The sequence below is a fragment of the Nuphar pumila genome, chromosome 15 (genome assembly GCF_984573655.1).
Source record: "Nuphar pumila chromosome 15, dmNupPumi1.hap1.1, whole genome shotgun sequence".
Taxonomy (NCBI): Eukaryota; Viridiplantae; Streptophyta; class Magnoliopsida; order Nymphaeales; family Nymphaeaceae; genus Nuphar; species Nuphar pumila.
The window spans coordinates 8,878,876-8,902,893 of NC_143263.1; the positions used below are offsets into that span (position 1 = coordinate 8,878,876).

General features: G+C 39.3%; 1 protein-coding gene across 1 annotated transcript; it reads right to left on the bottom strand.

Annotated features, from left to right (window-relative positions):
• Positions 1–3,143: 3,143 nt before the first annotated feature.
• LOC149814394 (uncharacterized) lies at positions 3,144–8,558 on the bottom strand. Its single transcript, XM_089990353.1, has 3 exons — positions 7,202–8,558; positions 5,473–7,103; positions 3,144–3,546 (listed from the first exon to the last, which is right to left on the bottom strand). The coding sequence occupies exons 1-3, from the start codon at positions 8,539–8,541 to the stop codon at positions 3,239–3,241; spliced, it is 3,279 nt and encodes a 1,092-aa protein (XP_089846479.1). The 5' UTR covers positions 8,542–8,558; the 3' UTR covers positions 3,144–3,238.
• Between the last annotated feature and the right edge of the window lie 15,460 nt (positions 8,559–24,018).

The window sequence follows — 24,018 nt, forward strand, 5'->3', positions numbered from 1 at the left end:
CCCCCTACCCCCCAAAAAAGATAAAGCCTGAACTCCAATTTCGGTGATAGGAGCATGTAAGATAAGTGGCGACCCAGTTTCGGAGGATGTGAGTGAGAGCCCAACTTTAACCATCAACATTACCAAACGAAAACAGGTTCAACCAACATTGAACCTACTGGGAAACCAAACACGGGCCCAAGGCATGCCAAGGAGCCTCAAAAAAGGAAAAAGAAAAGAAAAGGAGAAATGCAAGGAGAGAAGGAAGAAAGAAACAAGAAGCAAATACAGTTAGGCGACGAGCATCATCCAGGATCATGAATAGTCCCTGGAGGCAGATGGTGTTGCAGATCAGGGATGTTGATGCGGAGAATGACGTATACGTTCGCCAAAATAAGGTTCACCATTTTGTTGAACACTGCCGGAATATGCCGAAAAATAGCGTTGTTGCGAGTCATCCATACGACCCACCATGACGAGAGAAGCCAAGTTCGCCAAATAATACGCCATTTGTTGCAATGACGAACTGGTTGAGGACCCCACAACAAATCATTGACGAACGATTCCTGACGCACGCTGACCCCCGACTTATTCCAAGTCACCTTAAAGATGTTTTGAAAAACAGAGCACTCCCAAAAAAGGTGAAAGACAGATTCTTCAGCCGCCTCACACAACACACATTTACTCGGCAGATGAAATCCGATGGATTTGAGGAAGTTGTCAGTCTGCACCCGATTGTGTAAGATTAGCCAAGCCAGGAAACATGATCTCGGAGTGGGACCCTTGCCCCAGATCAGGTTCGTCGGAAACCGGTCCACCCCCGACGGAAGGAGAGCGAGGTAGCCTTCTTTACAGCGGAAAGATCCGTTCGGAGCAAGGTTACGACCAAAGAACATATACTGCGATTCAACATTGCCATTATGAGACAGAACTGCAGACCATGCTTGGATCCATGATCGCTGGAGCTTTGACATAGATCGTTGACGCACGCTTGTGGCCCCCACCAATGATTCCACACCACCGTATTTAGCTAGAAGCACGCTTGCACACGGAGACCCAGGTTGGTGTGCAAGCCAGCTCTGCTTCACGACAAAAATCATACTCCTCAGTCGGGGGTCCTTGATTCCCAAACCCCCCCTATTTTGGGGTAGTCGAAGAGTGTCCCACCCTATTAGGTGACGCTTGTTATTGGGACCACGCCCAGACCACAGGAAGTGCGTAACTACCTGAGCTATCTTCTTACTAACCCCCATGGGCATCAAGAACATAGACATAAAAAATTATGGCATAATAGAAAGAACGTGCTTAATGAGAGTTAGTCTACCTGCGATAGAAAGGTAGGACGCTTGCCAGCCCAAAATTTTTTTCTGAATCCTTTGGATAGTGGTGCTCCAGGCTGCCGTTGATACACGACTCATTTGAAGCGGCAGACCCAGATAAGAGAAAGAGTTATTCGAAACCGAGCATCCGAATATCCGCTGGCCCAAGTCCAACATTGAAGCAGGGGCGTTGACCATGGAGAGACAACACTTCTTGTAGTTCAAGGAAAGACCTGACATCGATTGGAAAAAAAGAAGGACAAGCTTGAATCTTAACATTTGTTGGATGGAGGCCCTTCCGAAGATAATTATGTCATCAGCGTATGTCAGGATCTGACTACGACACTCTTGAATACTGAGAGATTCAATCAGATCACCCTCCACTGCCCTCTTAACCAAGACCACCAGGCCTTCAGAGACGACGTTAAAGAGTAACGGAGACAGAGGACATCCTTGTCGAAGACCACGACCAAGTTTGAACTGTTTTCCCTTGACCCCATTGATCTGAAACTGTGATTGGGCATTGGTTACCAGCTCATGCACCCAGCTAGAGAAACGCCTACCGAAGCCCAAGTTTGCCAACATGTTGAAGAGGAACGATCAATGAACCGAGTCGTAGGCTTTATGAAAGTCAAGCTTCAGAGTGAAAAAGGCCCCCCCGTTGATCTTGAGAGAGTGCAACACTTCTGTGGCCAAAATGACGGAATGTTGAAGTCTTCTGTTAGGAATGAAGGCGAACTGAGCCTCTGAGAAAATCCTAGGAGCAATTGACCGCATCCTGTTAGCTAAGACCTTGGCGATAATGCGATATAAACTCCCTAACATTGATATAGGTCTAAACCGCGAGATATCCGATGCAGCTTCCTCCTTAGGAATAAGCGACACATTTGCTAGGTGAGAATGAACCGGCAATCGGCCATTTCGATGAAACTCGGCGAAGACACTAAGAATGTCACTCTTAACGCATTGCCAGAATATGCGAAAGAAATCCACAGGATACCCATCAAATCCTGGAGCTTTCCACCCAGACGACTCCCGCACCGCCGAGACGATTTCTTCTTTGGTGAACAACCCCTGAATCGAGTTGGCTAGCGCTCGATCCATGGACAAAAATAAAGTTGAACCCATATTGCCACCTACAGCTTGGTCGCAGGAATACAGGTTAGAAAAATAGTTGGAGACAACATTGAGCACCTGATCGCCCGAAAAGGAGACACCATTGATATAAAGAGTGTGAATCGCATGTGTAGAAATGACTCTCTCTCTCTCTCTCTCTCACTCACATCGATTGGACAAAAGGAGGATGTGAGAGAGAGAGAGAGAGAGAGAGAGAGAGAGTCATTTCTACACATTCAGTGTCTTCCATGTAGGGATATGCTCATGGCTCACCTTGGCTTGGCTCATCACGAGCTTGAGCTGAAGTGTCTTCGCTTGGCTAATGACGAACTGGAGCTGGGCCATAACATAAACATTCCAAGCTTGTAGGGATGCAAACGAATTTGGATCCAGAACAACTAAATACATGGGGATTCAAATCGGATTCAGATTAGAACAACCATAAATTACAAAAACCCCATCTTGGATCCGACCCATTTGCATACCTAAGCTTGGCTCATTTGCCAGCACTTTCATCTTGAGACGACCAATTCATCATAGCGCTGTCTAAAAGCTATGCTGCTTCAATAGGCCAAGCTTGGCTCATTTACCCATATATGAGTTGATTGCTAGCTATAATAGTATTTGAAAAGTGTGAAGTAGTCCAAAAGAAATATCTACGATAGATCCATATGGACAGTGCAAGATCAATGTCCAACACTAACTACAAAACAGGCTACCCCAATGATATTGTGCAATAGTGTTTATCAAAGTGCAATAGAATGGAACTACATGAGCATGAACTGGGACGGTTGGTTCACAAGTTTACTGAAAAATGAAGGCTCTCAAGTAGGTAGTAGTGGCGGACTTTTCGCAGAAAGTTGCTGTGAAAGATCACGCATAGTGGGCCGAGTCTTTGGATTCACTTGTATGCACATGAGTGCGAGTGTTGCTGCATGGGTCACTTTCTCTGCAACTTCACCCACTGGGGGCAAAATGCGCTGATCCAAAATATCTCCAACCCTTAATTCTTGTTGATTTAATATGGATGATATGAGTTCCCCTGGATGTTGTCCCATTAAGACCTCAAGTGCCACCACCCCAAAGCTGTAGACATCACATTTCTCCGTTATGCGCATGGTATATGCGATCTCTGCGAAAGCAAACATCATCTTTGATTAATGAATCAATACATTCTTATCAAATTACTTATGCTTCAATTACATTTTGATGATGGCTATCAGTATGAAAACACGGGTTTTAAACCCTACAGCTATTGTTACATGCAAATGCTAAATGGTTAGAACCATGTTTAGTTGAGGCGTGGTTAGGTGATCAGGCCAGACACACAAAACACAGAAAAATCACTAATGTAAAAGCAATTTTCTGTGTAAAATGCAAACACAGAAAGTTGCTACCAGCATTAGCGATTTTCTATGTAAAACACAAAACACAACAAATTGCTACATTAATATCGATTTTCTAGACAAAATACTCGAGCCCAATCACTGGATCTGCTCCCTTTCTTAGTCTGTGTGACCAGATCCAGTGTTTGGGGCAGAACACTTTATAAGTGTTCTGACTTACCGAGGGGAGCCATGCAGTTGTTGCCCCCTTCCATAAAAAGAGGCGGGGGGTGGGGGGGCACTGCACATTTGTGATGCATGAGCACCCTTCATCTTTCCCATATACCTAGGGGTGTCAACGGGTTGGGTTTACTCAGACCCGACATGGATCAAACCCTATTGGGTCCGGGTATGGTGACAAATAAGAAGACCCAATTAAGAGTCGGGTCTGGACCCAATGATCCGATTAATACATGGACTCAGGTATAGTTTGTGAAATTTTATACCACACCTGGGCCTAACCCAAGTTCCGATTAAGACCTGCAATTTTTCAACGTAAAAATGATAAAAAATATTATTTAGTTCATATCAGGTTCGAGTATGGTTTCCCTTATAGTAGACCCGCTGGGTTCGGACCTGTTACCATACCTGAAAATCTAGTCCAAGTCTGGTTCCACCTGGGTCCAAACCAAACCCGACCCGTTGACACCCTTACATATACTCAGAAGAAACCTTTCTATGGATGTTCTAAATCAATGGTTGGATTTGATTTGATGCAGATCCTGTAACCATCATTATCGTGGTTGCCAGATAAGGCTCTTTAGGATAACCCTCTTTCGATAAGACGTTCACTCACAAGACGGTTGATTCTTTGAAACAAGTTACTAACAGATAAAAAATTAAAGCATAGAGGATTCCACCTTACATTTATTGCTAATCATATAAAAAAAATTAAAGCATAGAGGATTCCACCGTAGATGTATCTTATGTATGTGTAGTGAGGAGAATATTGTGCATCTATTTTGGGAAATCAAACATTTATTGCTAATCATATAAAAAAAAGGTAAGAAATGAAGCTTTGATTGGAGATGTTAGTTGTTCATTTCATTGTGATGCATTTGGATTGAAAGGAATAATAGGGTTTTCAGAGAAGATTTTTGTTGAGTCATGCAGGTTGAAAATTGTATTAAATGAGAACTGAAAGCACATTTGAGTTTAAAGTGGCCTTCGATTTGAAATTGATTTTTTTTTCAAAGTCTGCGGTTGCTTTCTTAGTAATTGTATGATCCTTTATAAATGTTTCATTCAGATTTAGCTTGTTCTTATGAAGAGTGATTCCTGATCACTCTTTCTTTGTATGTACTACTTCATTCAATCAATATAAATCTCATGTATTTCTTAAAAAAAAAGAAATTATAGATTTTCTGAAAAATAGGACATAAGGAAATAGAAGTTTTTAATTACCAAATTAAAAAAGAATGTGGTATTGTCTTTACTGGTCATGGTGTGTCATTGGCGCATCCACGTTTTTTGTTGTGCTCTCTAATCATTGGAATCTAAATGGCACGTCACTCTTAGTCTAAAGTTGTAAAGTTTCAAACAAGGTGTAGACCCGAGTGGGCAAGGGACCTCCTGGGTATACACCAACCAAGTCCAGCGTATGTGTAATCGGTGATAGGAGGTGTTTTTTAATCAGCCTTGCTGAAGTAAATAAATAATATTAAAACACATACCTGGTGCAATGTAGCCATAGGTTCCTGCAGGCCTTGTCCTGTGAGATGTGTCAGTCTTCAACAACCTTGCAATTCCAAAATCAGATATGCAAGGTTCAAAATCTGAGTGGAGCAGAATGTTGTTGCTGGAGACGTCACGATGAACGATTGGTTCCAAGTGATCATGGTGCATGTAGGCTAAGGCATGGGCGACACTTTTTATAATATTCACTCTCTTAGCCCAGTCTAATTCCACAGCTCGTTCATCACAACTTAACATGCTTGCCAAACTTCCCCTTTCAACGTACTCGTACACCAAAAACATGTTTCTAACATGCCAACAGAATCCATGTAACTTTACTATATTCCGATGACGAATTTCCAACAATGTTCTGATCTCATTTATGAAACTTTCATCTCCTTCAGATTGATCAACTTTCTTAATCGCCAAAGTTTGACCTGTTTCAAGGTTTGCCCTGTAAACCGTCCCAAACCCTCCTCTTCCAATGATATACTTGTCCTCGAAATTCTCTGTGGCCTTTATGATATCCTCATAAACAAGTCTTCCATCATAACTCCATATCGAAAACAAGTCCCCACCATTATTCTCTCTTGGGTAGCTTCCTTCTTCTTTCTTCACATGAGATCTACAACATTTGGCATAAATCCCAATGCAAACAAGCACAAGTACACTTGCAACAGAAAAAAGAACTATCTTGAGCACTCGAAGAAATCTTGCTTTCTTTCGATCATTCGTGTCTATGAAAGACTTGCAAGCGGGTAAGCCTTGTTTGGCTTCTCCACATAGACCATGGTTTCCTTCAAATGCCTCTGGTGGAGCCTTCAAGAACGCTTTGTTGCTCGGTAGAGGACCTTCGAGGTCATTATACGAGAGATCAACTGACGTCAAACTGACCATTCCATCCAAAGATGAGGGAATTACACCTGAGAGTCTATTATGAGAGAGGTTGAAGTTCATCAGGTTTCTTAGTTTCCCGAGTTGTGCGGGTATTTGTCCACTAAGTGCATTCCCGCTAAGGTCTAATGAAATTTGTAGGTATGCCAGATTCCCAATTTGAAATGGAATTGTTCCACTTAACTCATTGTGATTCAGGTTCACACTGATTAAGATGGTACAACTTCCAAGTTGTTGTGGTATGTCTCCACTAAGGTTATTCATTGACAAATCAAGCCATTGTAGCATGACTAACCTTCCTATCTCCGGCGGTATTCTCCCAGAAAGTCGGTTGTTGCCCAAGTTCAGCTTATAAAGCGATTTCAATGCGCCTATTTCTGCAGGAATTTCACCATTCAAAAAATTGGAAGAAAGTTGTAGCTCCTGTAGCTGAGCCATATGCACAATTGATGATGGAATGACACCAGTTAAATGATTGCTAGAGATATCCAAGTGTGTGAGATTGTGACATCCTCCCCAATCTGCTGACAGCTCACCAAAGAATTGGTTGTTATACAAATCAACATATGCTAGGCTTGGAAGTGCTCCAAAAGCTTCTGTTATGTTAAACCTGATTTGGTTCCCATTCAATCTCAACCTCCGTAAGCTTGTGCAATTTGTTAAGCCTCTCGGTCCAAGCCCAGAAAACTTGTTGTCCATAGCCGCCCACCATTGCAGATTTCTGATGGTATGGATCCTGACATATGATTATTATTTAATTGAAGAATTTGAAGGTTCAAAAGGTTTCCTATTTCAATGGGGATAGGTCCAGTCAAACTGTTTTCATGGAGATACAAACGGTCAAGATTGGAAAAGTTTCCTATAGAGGCAGGTATTAGACCTATAAGAGAGTTAGTAGATAACTGTAAATCAGTGAGACGCTTCAAGTTTCCTATTTCTGGAGGGATGGGTCCAGTCAAATTGTTTTCATCAAAGTACAAAGTCACAAGATTGGACAAGTTTCCTATAGAGGCAGGTATTAGACCAGTAAGAGAGTTAGCAGATAACTCTAAATCAGTGAGACGCTTCAAGTTTCCTATTTCTGGAGGGATGGGTCCAGTTAAATTGTTTTCATAAAAGTACAAACTCTCAAGATTGGATAAGTTTCCTATAGAGGCAGGTATTAGACCTATAAGAGAGTTAGTAGATAACCCTAAATTAATGAGACGCTTCAAGTTTCCTATTTCTGGAGGGATGGGTCCAGTCAAATTATTTTTATAAAAGTACAAAGTCACAAGATTGGATAAGTTTCCTATAGAGGCAGGTATTACACCAGTAAGAGAGTTACTATATAACCCTAAATCAGTGAGACGCTTCAAGTTTCCTATTTCTGGAGGGATGGGTCCAGTCAATTGGTTGTGAGAAAGGTATAATATCTGAAGATTGGATAAGTTTCCTATAGAAGTGGGTATTGTACCGGTAAAAAGGTTATAAGACAATTCTAAATCAGTGAGGGTCTTGAGGTTTCCTATTATAGGTGGGATGAACCCGGTCAACTTGTTTCTGAAAAGGTATAGAATGGTGAGATTTGAAAGTTCTCCAATCAAAGTAGGGATTGTTCCAGTGATTTGATTGCCATTTAGTTGAAGGACAGTGATATTTTTCCAGCTGGTGAAAAAGTTGGGAAGCAACTCTCCACCGATCATGTTGTCAGCCATTAGGAGCATAGAAATGTGGGTGAGGTTGGCCAGAGAATGTGGCAGGACACCAGAGAAGTTGTTATTAGACAAGTCGAGGTAGGAGAGACTGGAGAGGCTGCCAATCCCCTCTGGAATCGATCCGGAAAGGTTGTTGCTGCTGAGATTGAAGGCTGTGAGAGTCAAGAAGGCTGAGAAGTTAATGGAATGGAGCGTACCCGTTAGAGTTGTGTTTGGAAGATCGATCTGGACGACGCTCCTTCCATTATCATCACAGACTATACCGAACCAATTACTACATGGGCCACTATTGGTAGAGTTGATGTGCAGGGACCATGAATTCAGGTTGGGATGGTGAGACTTGAGACTGTCCCTGAAATTGATAAGTGCTTCAGCTTGGGCTCGCAGTTGTTGTGGACGACCCACGTCTTTGGACAGCAAGAGAGTCCAATATTGCATAAAGAAAACTACAAGAAAGAACAATTTCACTCTCCCCATGACTGAGCCACTCAGCAGTGCAAGAATATTTAAACTCGATCTGTGAGTGAGAGTATAAATAGTTGGGGAAGCATTGGTGGGTGGTGCAGATCCATTTGGACCATCATGTCGGTCCATACGAGCCACTCAGCAATCCCTCTTGTACTTTATTAATTTGGGTCCATACGTGAACTTGTGGCTTACAATTTCCTTGTTGATAAATGACTTTTAAAGGAGCTCAACCACCCTCAACAGAGCATTACCGTCCATCACTGTTAAAGCCAAACCATTGAAGACTTACCAAACAGAGCATTACCGTCCACTTAGGGCATCAATTGCTCTGAAAAATGTTGTGCGACCAGTCTAAGTGTCGTGGTGTTTGGGATGCCGTCCATCACAAGAACGAACAGCATCAAAAGGACTTCTGACGTATTACAGATAGGGGTGCCCCTGACCTTATCCTCTTTCGCCCTATATGTGAGGGTTTCTAATAACACTTAAAATTTATGTCATAGTAATTAACGTGGATGCAAATGTGATAAACAACTGGAGTTCGACATGTGAAAAATAAGACCCACATTATTTGTTCTTATTCATTGGTTCTCTATATATAAACATATCCTGAATTTAAGTACTATATTTATGATACTTAATATCCGATTAAAATAAGCTGATTATGCACTCATTTATATAAAATATGACCAACTTTATAGTAGTTTTATAGTTATAATCAATGTAATATTGTATTTAAAAAAACAAATTTATTAATTTTTATTAGTTATGAAAAATGTTTGTAAAGATGTAAAGTTTTTCAAAACTTTACAATATTCTTGATGCATATTCTCAATATTCTTCATGTACATTCTCAATATTACTCTCTCTCTCTCTCTCTCTCTCTCTCTCTCTCTCTCTCTCTCTCTCTCTCTATATATATATATATATATATATATATAGGGTTAACATTAATTTGCTCATGTCGACATTACCTACAAATGAGTTTTCGTTTTGGTTTATTTGTTTTTGTTGTTGCTTTTAGTTTAGCAGAGATCTCGGCTCTTATATCATCCGATTACAACGTCTAGACACAATTGTATGAGCCTTGAAAAATCAAGGGCGTACGATGTGTGATATTTTCTGGGCTCATAAGACGGAAATAATTTTGCTTATTGGAGAGCACCTACAAAGAGTGGGAGATGTTGATAGGGTGTTCCCATTAATTTTGCTTATGCCATATTAATTTGTTGAGGTAAATCTAATCTAAATTTCTTTTGAGAAAGTATGAGGTAGTGAGACATCGAAAAATAGCTTCAATCCCCAAATAAAAAATGTAAGGCTTCTAGATCCTTAACAACAAAGACTTGATTCAAATTCGAAATGAATTACCCAAGTGATATGATATCGTAAGTTTCGAACCCCACTGTTATATATGCAAGAAAATTTCTCCGTAATAGGGGCCCACATGAAAATACCACCCAAATGAGTTGTACCCATGAGGAGAAATTTCAGCATTGGCTTTGGAAAAGCTGACCATCATGTGGGTCCCATATGTATGATCATAGACGTTTGCTCCAATACAATATTTAGAAAACATTGATGTAAATCAAAGAAAAACACGATCTCTTCGAAGTATATTTAAATTACATGCAGTTACGTTTTTAAACTTTTATGCATTAGATCATTTTTTTACAGAGTAGATGTCGAGCTCAAGTCAGTTACGTTTTTACAATTTTTTTACACGATCTCTCGCACTTGATGCATTAGATCCTAAAACTTCCAAGTTGATAAAAGGCTTTGCACAAAAAAACAAATCGGTCCAATTACCTTGGCCCATTGTTCAGCCCTATTGGAGAGCACTTACTAAAAGAGTGGGAGATGTAGACAGGGGGTGTTCCCACTAATCTAACATAAATTTCTTTTGAGAAACCATGAGGTTGTGAGACATCTAAAAAATAGCTTTAATCCCATGTAAAAATTGTAAGACTTCCATATCCTTAACAACCAAGGCTTGATTCAAATTCCAAAATAAGTTTCCGACGGGGTGGCTCCAATCATCATCTGGTAGGAGCAGTTTGTGCAAGTCACCATGTGATGTGATATTGTAAGTTCGAACCCCACTCGTATATGCAATAAAGTTTCTCTGTCATAGGGGCTCACATGAAAATATACCAACCAATTGAGTTGTTCCTATGGAGAGAAATTTCAGCACTGGCTTTGGAGAAGTTGACCAGACCATCAGGTCCTATACGATATACATTGCTATAAAGCCCGACACCAGCTCAAGGGTAGAAAGAAAAAAAAAATGGTCACAATATAATGGAAAGAGAGGGTCCGTTTTGACAGAGATGGACAATTGGCTCAAATGGCTTTTCAAGTCAATAAAGTTTGGCTGCTTAAGGAGGTCAAGTCATGATTTCTTGTCTCTTTTTGTTATCACTCCTTGTTCATTCATGCTACCCCAAATACATGGCTGCATTTTCACTACAAGAAAATACGTTGTTAGCGACGACAGTTAGCGACGGAAATATTTCGTCGCTAATTAGCGACGGATTAGCGAGCGACAAATATTCGTTGCTATAATTAATGAATCTTATGAAAATAGCGACGGAAGATAGTCTGTCGCCTACTCCGTCGCTAATTAGCGACGGATGTTGCGACGGACTGTTTTGTCGTTACGATCGCACCATTTACCGACGACGTTAGCGACAGAATCTAGTCCGTCGCAATTTAGCGACGGACGACGCGACGGACTATGTTCCGTCGCTTTTTTCGCGAATTTGATTTTACGTTGGCTTAGCGACGGAATTAATCCGTCGCTAAGCCGTCGCTAACTTTCGAATAACCCTACTCCCAGGCAGCTTTTCCTTTTCTTCTTTCGCTGCTCCTGCCGTTCGCCGCTCCCGCCGTTCGCCGTTCGCCGGTCCCGCTCCCGCCGTTCGCCGGTCCCACCGTTCGCCGCCCGGAGAAAGGTAAACGGCAGGGGGTTAACCCCCATTTTCACGCAGGGGATTAACCCCCTGCCGTTTCCGGCAGGGGGTTAACCCCCACCCGGTTCACGCAGGGGGTTAACCCCCATTTTCACGCCGGGGGTTAACCCCCTCCAGTTTCCGACAGGGGGTTAACCTCCTCCCGGATCACACAGAGGGTTAACCCCCTGTCGTTTCCGGCAGGGGGTTAACCCCCTCCCGGTTCACGCAAGGGGTTAACCCCCTGCCAAAAAATGCAAGGGATTAACCCCCTGCGTCCCCTGCCGTTTCCGGCAGGGGGTTAACCCTCGCATTTTCCGACAGGGGGTTAACCCCCGCGTTTTCCGGAAGGGGGTTAACCCCCTGCGTTTCTTGCAGAGGGCTAACCCCCTGCGTTTTTCGGCAGGGGGTTAACCCCCTATGTTTCGTAAGGGGGTCAACCCCCTGTCGGAACAACAGGGGAGTCGACCCCTTGCCAGAACAGTTTTTTTTCCGTAGTGACTTCATTTTAAAACAGTGTTTTTTTGTGCAGATTTTTCAACGGAACTCGTTTGTGCCCCGCCACCCATGGTAAGTAAGTGACAAAAACAATGCAAATCGGGTAAATACCCGTGGTGAGTAAGTGATGCAAGCGCATCACATGTTATTTAATTTATTGAATGTAACACTTTATTGTTCACACACTCACTTAGTTGTTGATATTTAGGACTGCTTTGTTGGAGTTCGGAGATCATGCTGAGCATGATTTTAATGTATGAATATGGAAGTGCTCTTATTTTTGGCGTACGGAGTCCATGCTAGGCATGGTAGTAGTTAGTGGGATATTGAAGTGTGTTTGCTGCAGGTACATGTTTGACATTTGTTTGATATGAATTATTTCGATGTTTATTTCGATGTATTGCAATGTTTGATGTGATTGTATTCATGCTTACATGTAGTTACTTTCAATTTGATTATGTCTTCCATGTGAAATTGTATACTGAAAGCATGCTTCAAATGAATGTATCGTGTCATGAATAGTTTGCACATGAAAATATTAAGTTATCAATGCATGCATCATAATTCTTGTGATTGTATGACATCATATATTGCATGATAAATTTGATATTTTCTTCATCATAGCATTCTGATGGTTCTTTTTTAACTGGTTAGGATACTATTCGTAACATCATACGACAAAATGACTGCAAACCGTGAATGGATGTACCGTAGGATAGTGGACAATGAGTTATCGCATGAATATATGGATGGTGTTGACAGTTTTATTGAATTTGCAACGACAAGTGTCAGTACAGTAGATCCCACAGGTCGGATTAGGTGTCCCTGCAAGATTTGTAAGAATAATCGATTTGTAGAACCATTCATATTAGCCTCGCAAGCTCAACAAGTTTATTATACTTCATATCCGAGTATAAAAAAGTCAGATAGAAATGAATGGTGGGCAGTTTGCAAGGTGAAATCCAAACTATACCCCGAGTATGATCAGTTACAAGAAGATGAGTTAGCTGAAGACAGTGATTACTATCAATCAGATGATGTCTATGACTTCGCTTATGGTCACGATGTTGCGCATGATATGCATGTCATATCTCCATTGGCCGATGAAACATTCATAGAGGAATGTGATCCAAATGATGTACCAAGTGGATGGGCAAACAATGAAGAAGAAGAACAAGAAGAAGAAGAAGAAGAAGAAGAAGAAGAAGAAGAAAGTCAAACTAGTGACGAGGAAGAATTCTCAAGCTAGTGAGCAAAATCTTATACTACAAACCTCTATTTAAATGCATTGTAATACTTGATGTGAGTTGTATTGCAATACTTGGTGTGAATGATTAAAAATTTTATTTGAATGTATTGTAATACTTGATACGAATGATTCGAATGCATTGTAATACTTGATGTGAATGATTTCAATTATCTGAATGTATTATAATTTATGCAATGAATGATTTGAATTAGTGCAATACTTGATGTGAATGATTTGAATTATTTGAATGCATTGCAATGCTTGATGTGAATGACTTGAATGCATTGTAACACTTGATGTGAGTTGTATTGCAATACTTGGTGTGAATGATTAAAATTTTTATTTGAATGTATTGTAATACTTTATACGAATGATTCGAATGCATTGTAATACTTGATGTGAATGATTTCAATTATTTGAATGTATTATAATTTATGCAACGAATGATTTGAATTAGTGCAATACTTGATGTGAATGATTTGAATTAGTGCAATACTTGATGTGAATGATTTGAATTATTTGAATGCATTGCAATGCTTGATGTGAATGACTTGAATGCAGTGTAATACTTGATGTGAATTGTTTGAATGTATTGTATGGCATATGTTATTTGTTAGAATATGGTTCGTGGAGGTTATAGTGGTCGCTCATCTAGTAGTAGTCAGGCTCAGCCTTCATCTTCACGGGCTCCTGTGATAGGTATATCATATAACTAATTGGATGCTTGATTAGTTCAAATGCGCATTCTGAGAATTTCTAATGTATTTTTTTACAGATGATGTTGCGCCTGTACATGACCCACCTACACCAGTTGATCACACAAGCCAACAGCCAACACAGGAAACAGGGTCTTCTCAGGCTGGCACAAGAAGACTCATTTGAATAGTGTATATCGATAATCGACCGTAAGTATCTTGTTTTCAATTATTGCATATCTTTTAAATATTTTATATTGATATTTACTGTGTAACAATTCATGTGCAGCACGAGGTTTGAGCCACAAGAAGTAGTACGGGAGATTAGGAATTCACTTCTTCAACATCTACCAGGACCAGTTGCTCAATGGAAAGAGTACCCAAATGAGGTGTTAGACAGATTGTGGTCCTCATTCATGATATACAGTTGTTCCTCATAGTTAATGTGTTTCATATTTAATTTATTTAAGCAATGTCTACTAACTTTCTGAAAATATTTGTAGGCTTCGAATCGCTTCGCAACTACGGTGGAAGAAAATGATGCAAGGAAGGTGTGACAGAAGGTGGCTGCCAATCGATTTGCAGACATGCTGCACACTATGAAGACTGCAGCAAAAAAAACATCTGGCGTAGTAGATGATCCATTACTGTGGAAGGGCCATGGTCCTATTACTATCAGGAGAGATTACTGGGATGAAATGTGCGATAAGTGGGCGGGAGATGCATTTAGAAATCGCTCTGCGAAGGCTGCACAAAATCGATCGAAGATGCCTGAAGCCCATCTACACACAGGTGGATCTATGACATTTGGGAGCCACCTAAAGAAAATGGTAACTCATCAATATATAATATTAATTTTATAAGTATTGTTGCAAACTTGTGTACTAAATCTTTTGTCATTTAACTTCGCAAGAAGCAGAAAAAGGAGGCAGTGTACCATATAAGGATGTGTTTGTAGAAACACATAAACGGAAGACCACGGGAGTCTTCGTATCAGAGAAGGCGAGAACGACAACGGTATGTATTAATTCTATTAATAATCATTGCAATATATATGCAAGTTATCATAATGTTATCATTAATTATTAATGAATACTTTAAACATTATTTTGTAGGAGGCATATGAGCAACAGATGGTAGAGCGATATGGCGATGATGCTACTCAGCATCCATCATTTGATCCTACAGCATGGGTGACTGCAGCAGGTGAACCCAAAAAAAGGTCGCGTGTTTGGGTTTGGGAGTAATATGAACACTTCACCAGTTATTGGTTCTTCCAGTTACGGCTCACCGACTTCTTGTGCCGACATAAGCTCCAAGCAGCCGACTATTCTTTTCGGTGATGATGTACGTCAGATCGTTAATGAATCATTGAATAACTACTTTAAATACACCGTCGCCCCCTTTCTCCGAAATGAGATCAAGGCCGCTCTTCAGGATAGGGACTCTTCGATTCCAGGTCCCTCTCAGGTATAATCACATATTCAGTTTTTTGTTTGCCTTAGAACACATATGAGCATAATCGAATCACATATATAACTTTTTGCCTGCCTAAGAACACATATGAGCATGTTATAATCACATATTCAGTTTTTTTACTGCCTTAGAGCACATATGAGCATGCTATAATAACATATAGAGTTTTTTTATTGCATTAGAGCACATATGAGCATGCTATAATCACATATAAAGTTTTTTTGCCTGCCTAAGAACACATATGAGCATGATAGAATCACATATAAAGTTTTTTTGACTGCATTAGAGCACATATGAGCATGCTATAATCACATATTCAGTTTTTTGACTGCCTAAGAATACATATGAACATATTATAATCACATATTCAGTTTTTTGACTGCCTTAGCACACATATGAGCATGCTCTAATAACATATAGAGTTTTTTTACTGCCTTAGAACACATATGAACATGCTATATATCATTTATGATAGAATCACATATAAATTTTTTTGCTTTGCCTGCCTTAGAGCACATATGAGCATGCTATAATCACATATTCAATTTTTTGACTACCTTAGCACACATACGAGTTGATCGAATCACATATATAGTTTTTTGCCTGCCTTAAAGCACATCTGAGCATGGTAGAATCACATATAGAGTTTTTCTAGATGCCTTAGAACACATATGAACATGCTATAATCACATATTCAATTTTTTGACTGTCTTAGCACACATATGAGCATGATAGAATCATATATATATATATATATATATATAACTTTTTGTCTGCCTTAGAGCACATATGAGCATGATAGAATCACATATAGAGTTTTTTTATTGCCTTAGATCACGCATGAGCACATGATAGAATCACATATAGTGTGTAATTGATTTCATTATATTTTGTTTATCAATACTGACTGTTCTTTTCTTGTGTAGGCTGCTAGCGATAATCAGCGTAGTGGAGCTGAAGGGACAGACAAAGACAATGAACAAGAAAATGCACAAAATCTTGGCGATGATTAGAGGACTGTGTTGAAGAAGTTCTATTTTTTTATGTTTCCTAATTGTAATTGTTAAATTGTAAATAATTAAACTTGTTAATTTTAAGGTGGAACGATTAATTGTTGTAGATTCTTGTTATATGAAATTTTTTGTGTGGTTTGTTTTTTATTTACAGGAAATATAAATTGTACAGGAAATAAAAATTGTACAGTTCTCGGTATTTAATTTTCAAATATTTTTTTTAATTTTTTTTCGTGTTTGCGACGGATTAGCGACGGAACCATCCGTCGCTATCCATATAAATCTAGCAACGGACTAGCGACGGACGTAAATCCGTCGCCAAGCCGTGGTCGCCGTTTAGTACCGGCGGATTGGCGACGGAATACAGCGCTCGTTAGTCCGTCGCAATTAGCGACGGACCTGGCGACGGAATAATTCTGTCTCCAGTTAGCGTCGAAATATTCACGACGTAAGCATACTGTCGTCACGTTGTCGCTAATCCGTCGCTACTAATGTTAGCGACGGATTAGCGATGGAATGTGGTAGTCGCTAATCTACTGCTTTGTTGTAGTGTTTCTAGCTGGTGCCCTATTTGCTTCTTACTTTTTGAATGATCAAGAATCTGTTAAAATTGTGTTAAGAATCCGAATCAACTGTGAATCTATTTAATTGGATTTATACTTCAAGATTAAATTTGATTCTACCACCTAATTAAAGCAATTGAGTATGCCAAAACCATATCACTCTCTACTTCATGCACCCCCCTTCCCTTTTAAATACTTTATTTATGATACTTAATATCTGATTATAAGTAAGCTGATTATGCACTCATTTATATAGAATATGACCAACTTTATAGTAATTTTATAGTTATAATCAATGTAATATTGTATTTTATAAAAAATACAAAATTTATAAATTGTTATTAGTTATGATAATGTTAGTAAAGAAGTAAAGTTTTTCAAAACTTAACAATATTTTTCATGGATATTCTCAATATTTGACACGTTTGCATCACACACACACACACACACACACACTATATATATATATATATATATATATATATATATATATATATATATATATATATGATTGGACTTAGATTCATAATGATTATAAATTGGTGTTTACTGCAAATTGCATACATGATGCATGTGTAATACATTATTTGGTTTTTATGCGAAAGTTTATTTGATGAGTATGATAATACACATAGTGTTGATACAAAACATGCTTATCGTGAGATATGAATGTTTAATGATACTTGTGTTGCACAAGGCTTATTATATTTCCTTATGCATATCTTTTATAATTAAGAATTTGAATAGTAGTAATTCTTTTGTCAAAGTTCGTCATAAGAGCATGATAACTAATAAACATGATATATATATATATATATATATATATATATATATATATATATATAAGAAAATGGGTCGGTGTTAAATCCATTTAGTACTAAACAGTGTGTTTTTTCAGGCTTCTCCAGTGCTTTTTATGCGGTTCCTACCTCATAAATGTGTTGAGCATGATCGATGTACTAAGAATCTACACTTAGATCATGTGTTTTTTATGAAAAAAACTATGTTTGAAGCTTCAAAATTTTACAAAGATTTTGGACCGTTGATTTTTTGAATTTTATAAACAGTCACTCATATGTGAGAATGAAACCCTTCAAGAGCTGATCTCAATAAAATCAAGTACGTGATCTATATGGTCAGAATTTAAAAATAAAATATGTGTGTAAAATATATAGATCAACCATGTGGTATAGCGGTATGCTAAGCAAAGAGAGCGGCCATATTGACTCTGTATTAGCTCATCTAGCAAACAGGCTCAGCGATAAGAAGGTTTCCTCCTACTCAAAGTTCGAGTCTTTATGTGAATGATTCCTTCCACAAAGTGAAGCAGGAGACTCCTTGGGGTTAAGGGGAGTGCCCCTCGAGTTTTACTTTGTAGGTTAAGGCATTCTATGTGTAGTTTTGTCGTGTAATGAAAAAGAAATAAATAATGACTAGATTGTGGTCCTAGAGGCTTCATTGTTTAGCTCGGCTTTGCTCAGAATTTGAGCTCTGTGAGCTGGGCTCTGAGCCGAGCATGAACATGGCAAGCTCGACTTAGCTTGATTAGTTTTACGTGACACACACACATTATATATATGGGTAATACATCAATGCTAAATGAACATGCTAAATAGTTTTTTTTAGCTTTTTGGTTGTTTTGACCCCATAAAATGTGTTGGGCATAGTCGATTTGTTGGCAATCCACACCTTGATCATGTGTTTTTAATGAAAAAATGATATTTGGAACCTCTACTGGAACATTTATTTTTAGAACCTTATAAAACCCACCCATGTGTCAGAATCGAATGCTTGATCGCTATAAAATCAAGTACATACATCACATCTTTATGGTCAGAATTTAAAAATAAAATAAAAAACCTAAAAAACAATTTAGCATGTTTCATTTAGCACGATACATATAAAACATGTATTATACATATATTACGTGGTAATATTTTAGTAATTACGTGGAAATTATAGATTTTTTGAAAAATAAGACACAAGGAGATAGAAGTTTTTAATTACTAAATTAAAAAAGAATGTGGTTAGAGAGAGAGAGAGAGAGAGAGAGAGAGAGAGCCGAAAGAAGATCAACATTAATACTCATGAAGATCAACAAAATGTTGAACCCATGAACCGAACACAGAAGAAACAAAACTAAAATATAGAAAAAACAAAGCTAAAGAAAAGAAACTACAGACAGCTAGCAACAAAACAACAAAGCCTACTCAACCAGGATCCGCAGGATTAGAAGAAACCACCGCTGAGTGAACGTAGTTCAGATGAGAGGAGAGGTCACTAAGATGCATATGTAATATTGCATATACATCAACCAGGATTTTATGGACAAGATGATTAAAGATGACCGGAATTTGACGGAAAGTAGCATCATTGCGTGCCATCCAAACAAACCACCAAGTAGTAAGCAACCATGTCTTCCAGATCAGTCTCCACCGCTTGCATCGTCTAATTTCGATAGGGCCCAGGAGAAGATCAAGCGCAAAAGACTCTTCTTTGACAATTACGTTCGGAGATCTCCACGTCCTATTAAATAGGGCCACAAAGATTAAAGAGATGAGAGAGAGAGAGATGATATGAGGTTAAAGAGATGAGCTTGGACCACCCAGCCTTCACCCAGCCGATTGGACCACCATCTATAAAATATTTAATCAATAGTATCAGTGCAAGAACCCCTTCTCACTCGCTCTGTGAGTGAGTTTAAATAGTTGGGGAAGCAAAGGAGTCAATTTATTGGTGGGTGGTGCAGATCCAATATGACCATCATGTGGGTCCATATGAGCCACTCAGCTGTCATGTTTTTAAACTTTTACTGAGTAGCTTATGGGCTCAAGTCAGTCCATCTTGTACTTTATTAATTTGGGTCCATACGTGAACTTATGGCTTACAACTTCCTAATTGATAAAAGACTTTGCACAAAGAAACAAAAGAACCAGACCTTGACCGAGCCATACCATTGAAGACTTTTAAAGGAGCTCAACCACCATCAACTGCACTATTGAAGCCAAACCATTGAAGACTTTTAAAGGAGCTCAACCTCTTTCGCCCTATGTGAGGGTTTCTAGTCATAGTAATTAACGCGGATGCAATGTGATAAACAACTGGAGTTCGACATGTGAAAAATAAGACACGAGGATACATATCTTTCTAATCTTTTAAACAATAAAAACTATTAAATTTTTAACCCCTAAGTTCTGATTTTTTTAAAACCCAAAACCCCTAAAGGGTTCTGATTCTTTTAACAGAACCCCAACTTCACTTTCTCAATCGAGGGCTTATGTTTTTTTAAGGAGTGTTGGGAGTAACCCTTGAGAGAGAGAGAGAGAGAGAGAGAGAGAGAGAGAGAGAGAGAGAGAGAGAGAGAGAGCAACGGATGCACTTGACGCCAGTGGGGAGAAGCTGCAATTCTGGTGAGGGAGGGTTCAAGGTTGAGAGAGAGAGAGAGAGAAGGGGGCGTAAGCAAGAGGGACGGAGAAGACGATATAGGGAAATCAAGAGCGGGGTCCGATGGGGTTTCTTACTGGCGCACATTTTAAATGCGCCAGCACAAATACATTTTCACGGGTACAAATTGGAGATCCGCCAGTAAAAATCTACTTTTACTGGCGCAATTTTGAACTCGCCAGAAAACCACGATTTTTATGGCCTGGCACTAGAAAATCTAGTTTTCACTGCTGCAATAAACAGTGCACCATTAAATCGCTAATAATTTGAGTTAAAATGCAAATTTGAAGAAACTTTTATATTGTGACTTTTGATCAAGCAAACATGGCTTATTGAGTGGGAATGGAAGCTGATGGAGCTCTACATATCTAAAACCCTCTTCACCATGCGCTTTAGGGGGCGCTTGAACCCTGCTTTGGTGCATCCTGCGAACTCAAAAACAACGCCTGCTATTGTTCCATGCCTCCCTCCCATGAAATTGTGGCAGACGGACAAGCATGAACATTAAAAAGGACAACAAAAACATTAAGTTTTTTTACCTTATATAGTTATGGAAAAACAAAACCAGATTTTCTAAGTTTTGATAACTAAAACAAGCTAAATCAGCTTTCTAGTAAAACCCAATTTGTCAACAACTTGATTTTTAGCTTAAAACCTCGGCCTCTAAAACTCCGAACATCTGATAGTAAAACCCAATTTGTCTCTTTACTTTATAACTTATACAGCCCCGAACATATGTATTTTCTAGTTGAAATAAATATTGCTATCAAAATTGGCACACAAACAAATTGAGTTGGTTCAAAGGTGAGTATTATCAAGTCATTAATTGCATATGCCTTAATTGGAGTCAAATTCATTCTCAAAATGAATTAGATTTGAGGTTAACCGTGTGTATGGTTACTCAATCTCAACTGAAATTCTTTTAAATATTCAATTTGAATCAAATCTATTACATAAAAAAAACATTTCTGCATATTTGTTAATGGGGTAGGATTTGGTGATATTGACAGGGCTATTGAATATAAATAACTTTAGTTTTTGTTTTTTGTTTTTTGTTTAAGATTGGACTCTATGGATATGTTCTATCAGGTATGTTATATAAAAAATAAATTTTGAATCATGTGATTGTGATATATAAGTAGGTTTTTTTTAAGAGATTCAAAAACCATTGGCCCACATTGCAATAAAATTTCACCATTCAAAAAAAAAATACTTTTAAATTGAAATAAGCTGACCTCAAACATTAACCCTTTGTTATTAACTTGTAAGTGGATGGTCATTATGCTCTGCTTGAAAGGTGCATTTTCACATTCCAAATTCAAACATCATTGTTGTCTTACCTGCACCTTTTTGAACATTTATAAGATTTAGATTTAATCACAATAAGAACCCAAATCCAACTCCAAATTCAATCAGATTCCTAATACAAGACCAAATCTGACCTACTCACCTAATCCAATGAAAAAATTTTCACCAAACCCAACTAAACAGTTTTGGATAAATCAAATATCTAATCCGAATCCATACCAGCATGAGCATCCCTATGACAATATCATATTACTGCCTACATTTAGAGTGCTCAGCAGAAGTAAAATTTTGGATCATGCAATCTGACATCGGACCCCATCTTATCATATGGATTATGATACTTCATTCCTAAGCCAAATAAAACTATGAAATCATGCTTCATTCCCTCTCTCTCTCTCTCTCTCTCTCTCTCTCTCTCTCTCTCTCTCTCTCTCTATATATATATATATATATATATATATATATATATATATATATATATATATATATATATATATGTTAGGTGTAAGAAGGAAGGGAGAGAGAATTCAAAGAAGAAACTGGGCTGTTTTGGAGAAGGTGGTCTTGATGAGGTGGAATAGCCCCATATTGCTTGTGCTTGAGTTTTTTGTGGGCTTTATAAGCCACTTGTGAACTCATACACTTGTTCCTGAGAACAAGAGAGTGGGATGACCACCACACACACGCGTGCGTGCGCCCGCCCGCCGTGTCGTGTCGGGCCGGGCTGGTTCGAGTTCGGGTAATTGGCCCTTTAGGGCCATATCCAATCAAGACAAAGTACCTTTTTACCCAACGTTTCTGTGGATACGGGTTATGAGAAATGATAACGGGTCACGACTCCTTGGAGTCCGTGCCCGTTATGGCTCTTCGGATTCCGTAACGGATCTCAATCTTTCGAAGTCCGTTAACGGATCACGTCTCCTCAGAATCCGTAAAGGGTCCTTCCATGTTTCATAACCGTTCGTGGGTTATAAAAGCATGGTAAGGGCTGGGGTTACGCATATGCTGAGACAGACGCATTTCTGAAGCTCTGCAATTTCACATCTCCCCTGTTGCTCTCTCTTTCTCTTTCCTGAGTTATCCCGAAAGGGGTGTTATGCAACATTTGGTTCGAAGAGACTGTTTTCGAAGGACGATCCGTCGGAGTGCACCGTTCGGTTCGTCGCGGCTATTGTATCCTGGGGGAAGGACGCCGGACCCTGATTTGCACTGTATGTGGGGGCGAATCTTCTCTAAGGGGAGTACTTTCGTATGCCTTAGCCTGTTACATAATCTAAACATGTTGTTGTTGTTGTTTTCATTATGTTCTTTGCATCTGTTTGCTCTTATGCTGTCGTCTGGATTTTGGTTGTTTGCTGAAACCGACATGTCTGCACCCTGTTATTGTTTCTGTCGTCTGTTAATCATGCTGTATAAACTGTTGTATTTCCTTAATTATATCATGTTTTATATCACGATGACGATTGTGAAACTGTGTGATCTGAAAAATGATCCAACAATATAATGGGATGGGGCCTAGATTGTTAGACGAACAGTCTAGGTTCAAATCTCATTGGTGGTCACCCCCCTTTCCTAAGCTGAAGCTTGGTGACTCCCTAGGGTCAAGGGGTAAGCCCTCGGAGTTTTATGCCGACATGGATAGAGACCCTATTATGGCAGGTTGAGCCAGCGTGGCTAGGTCTCCATGCCTGGTGCAGTTTCTCCGAGTAACATTTATAAAAAAAAAACATTTTGTATGGGTGCCCAAACCGAAAACAAGATTAGGTGATATCGTAAGTCGACATGGGATTCGTAGATCAACCGTATGGTCTAGCAGTGTGCTAAGCAAACAGAGCGGCCATATTGACTCTGTATTAGCTCATCTAGCAAACAGGCTCAGCATAAAGAAGATTTGCTCCTACTCAAAGTTGGAGTCTTTATGTGAATGATTCCTTCCACAAAGTGAAGCTGGAGCCTCCTTGGGGTTAGGGGGTAAGGGGAGTGCCCCTAGAGTTTTACTTTGTTGGTTAAGGCAGACTAAGACAAGCATTCAATTCTAGGTGCAGTTTCGTCATGTGAGGAAGAAAATAAATGAGAAGCTCATTGTTTAGCTCGGCTTTGCTCAGAATTTGAGCTCGGTGAGATGGGCTACGAGCAATTTGGCTTAGGTAAAATGAGTCGAGCATGAACATGGCAAGCTCGACTTAGCTTGATTCGTTTTACATGACACACACACACACACACACACACACACACACACACACACACACACACACACACACACATATATATATATATATATGGGTAATA

What these genes read in the sequence shown, in the direction of transcription:
- LOC149814394 (XM_089990353.1), bottom strand. Translation starts at nt 8,541, where the DNA reads ATGGGGAGAGTGAAATTGTTCTTTCTTGTAGTTTTCTTTATGCAATAT. An exon ending in TTTTCCAATCTTGACCGTTT is followed by an intron (nt 7,104 to 7,201) that starts GTATCTCCATGA and finishes ATCATATGTCAG; the next exon opens with GATCCATACCATCAGAAATC. An exon ending in CTATGGCTACATTGCACCAG is followed by an intron (nt 3,547 to 5,472) that starts GTATGTGTTTTA and finishes TTGCTTTCGCAG; the next exon opens with AGATCGCATATACCATGCGC.